The 1,575-nt window shown below is 51.1% G+C and overlaps 1 protein-coding gene across 1 annotated transcript in view; it reads right to left on the minus strand.

Moving 5' to 3' along the window:
* Window positions 1–1,569, minus strand: part of NOC4L (nucleolar complex associated 4 homolog) — an 11,165-nt gene extending 9,596 nt beyond the window's left edge. Inside the window, exons 1-2 of the mRNA XM_019507031.1 lie at window positions 1,483–1,569; window positions 1,261–1,367 (exon numbers count right to left, since the gene is read on the minus strand). Of these exons, the coding sequence (XP_019362576.1) occupies window positions 1,261–1,332 (72 nt within the window). The 5' untranslated portion in view covers window positions 1,333–1,367; window positions 1,483–1,569. The remainder of the gene's footprint in view (window positions 1–1,260; window positions 1,368–1,482) is intronic.
* Between the last annotated feature and the right edge of the window lie 6 nt (window positions 1,570–1,575).

A 1,575-nucleotide genomic window follows, 5' to 3' on the forward strand; every position in this document is an offset into this window, starting at 1 on the left:
CAGTCCCCCAGTTTCTTAATGAGAACGGGGTGAGAGACAGTGTTGAAGGCCTTCTGAAAGTCCAGGAAGACTATGTCCACTGCTACCCCTGCATCTAAGGATTTGGTGACCTGGTCGTAGAAGGCCACCAGGTTGGTCTGACAGGACCTGCCTCTAATGAACCCGTGTTGGTTGCCCCTAAGCATAATCTCCCCTGCTGGCCCCTCGTGAACATGTGCCAGAATAATTCTCTCAAAAAGCTTGCCCAGGATCGAGGCAAGACTAACTGGCCTATAATTTCCTGGGTCCTCCTTCCTCCCTTTTTTGAAGGATTTGAACTGAAATATTTGATTAGGAAGAAAATTAAATGCAGCACACTTAATGTGGTTTAAACGTCGTATTCAAACAAATGCAAAGCTTTATGCGGAAAGAAATGATTTTGGTCGGGATAACTGTAAAAATGTAAAGACAGCACATAATAGCATGTACGTCCCTTACATTGTTTGTTTAAGAAAAGAAGTGAAGGTGCTGAAAATCACTGACACTAATTTTAGCACACCCAAAGAACTGTGCATGATATGCCGTGCTTTAGTTTTGATTTGACCTGCACAGCCAATTAGGTGAATTCATAACTTGATTTTTGGTTTGGATTATTATGCGAGTGTAATGACCCTCCCGTTTACACATAAATAAAACACACGTGTGCTTCCTCACACGCTTCCTAGGGATAATCACCTGAAAAACCTGCATTCCAACTCTGAAATCAATTACAACTTTGAAACTGCCACAGCTTGCCTAAGGTTGCACTGGCATCCAGGCATGGTTACGAATGAATCTGATGAAACAATGAACGTTCAGAAACGGAAGATTTCCCACAGAAAAAAAAAAGCACCGACACGTTTTCCGCTCAGGCAAATTTTCCGCCCCACATCTCTGAGGGCAACTCCCTCATCCTCAGAAAGGATGGAAAGCAGAGGGGAGATTAAAAAGGGGATCTTCCTTTTTAATTTGCTCTTGATTGGGGTGGCCCATCATAGAGGGTAGCACGGTTGTCCCGTTGATGCAAAACCCGACACCTTTACGTCCTCCGTTTTTCTCTTGGAAGAAGGGAACCAGGCACCTTTCTGTCTTCAAGAGAAAGACCTGCTGGATTTGCTGGGACTGGCCGAGGGGGCTCTCGCGGTGGCTTTACACAAAGGCATCCCGTGCGGTTACACAAAGGCATTCGGGGAGCGGAGGAAAGCGTTGCCCGCTGTCATCTTGCAGCCGGCCGTGGCTTACCTTGACCTCAAAGGAGGAGTGGCCCGTCAGCTCGGCCAAGCAGCGGACGCAGCTGTGGTAGCGATGCCTCATCCAGATCTTGTACTGCTCCTCCGCGCTGCAGCCATCTGCGGGCAAAGCGAGCACAGGGGCTTTTTAGCCTCGGGCCCCTGCCAAGGGCTTTGTGGGGCAGGGGGCTGAAGCCGGGAAGCTACGTCCCACCCCGGCCCGAGGGGCACGGACCCGGCAGCGGGGCGTCCTCCGGGGGCAGGGGCCCGGCCAGCAGGTCCCCGCGCCGCAGCAGCGCGGGGAAGAGGCGGGCGCAGGCCCGCAGCG

This window comes from Gavialis gangeticus, unplaced genomic scaffold (genome assembly GCF_001723915.1).
Source record: "Gavialis gangeticus isolate Ggan-Ray unplaced genomic scaffold, GavGan_comp1, whole genome shotgun sequence".
NCBI lineage: Eukaryota > Metazoa > Chordata > Crocodylia > Gavialidae > Gavialis > Gavialis gangeticus.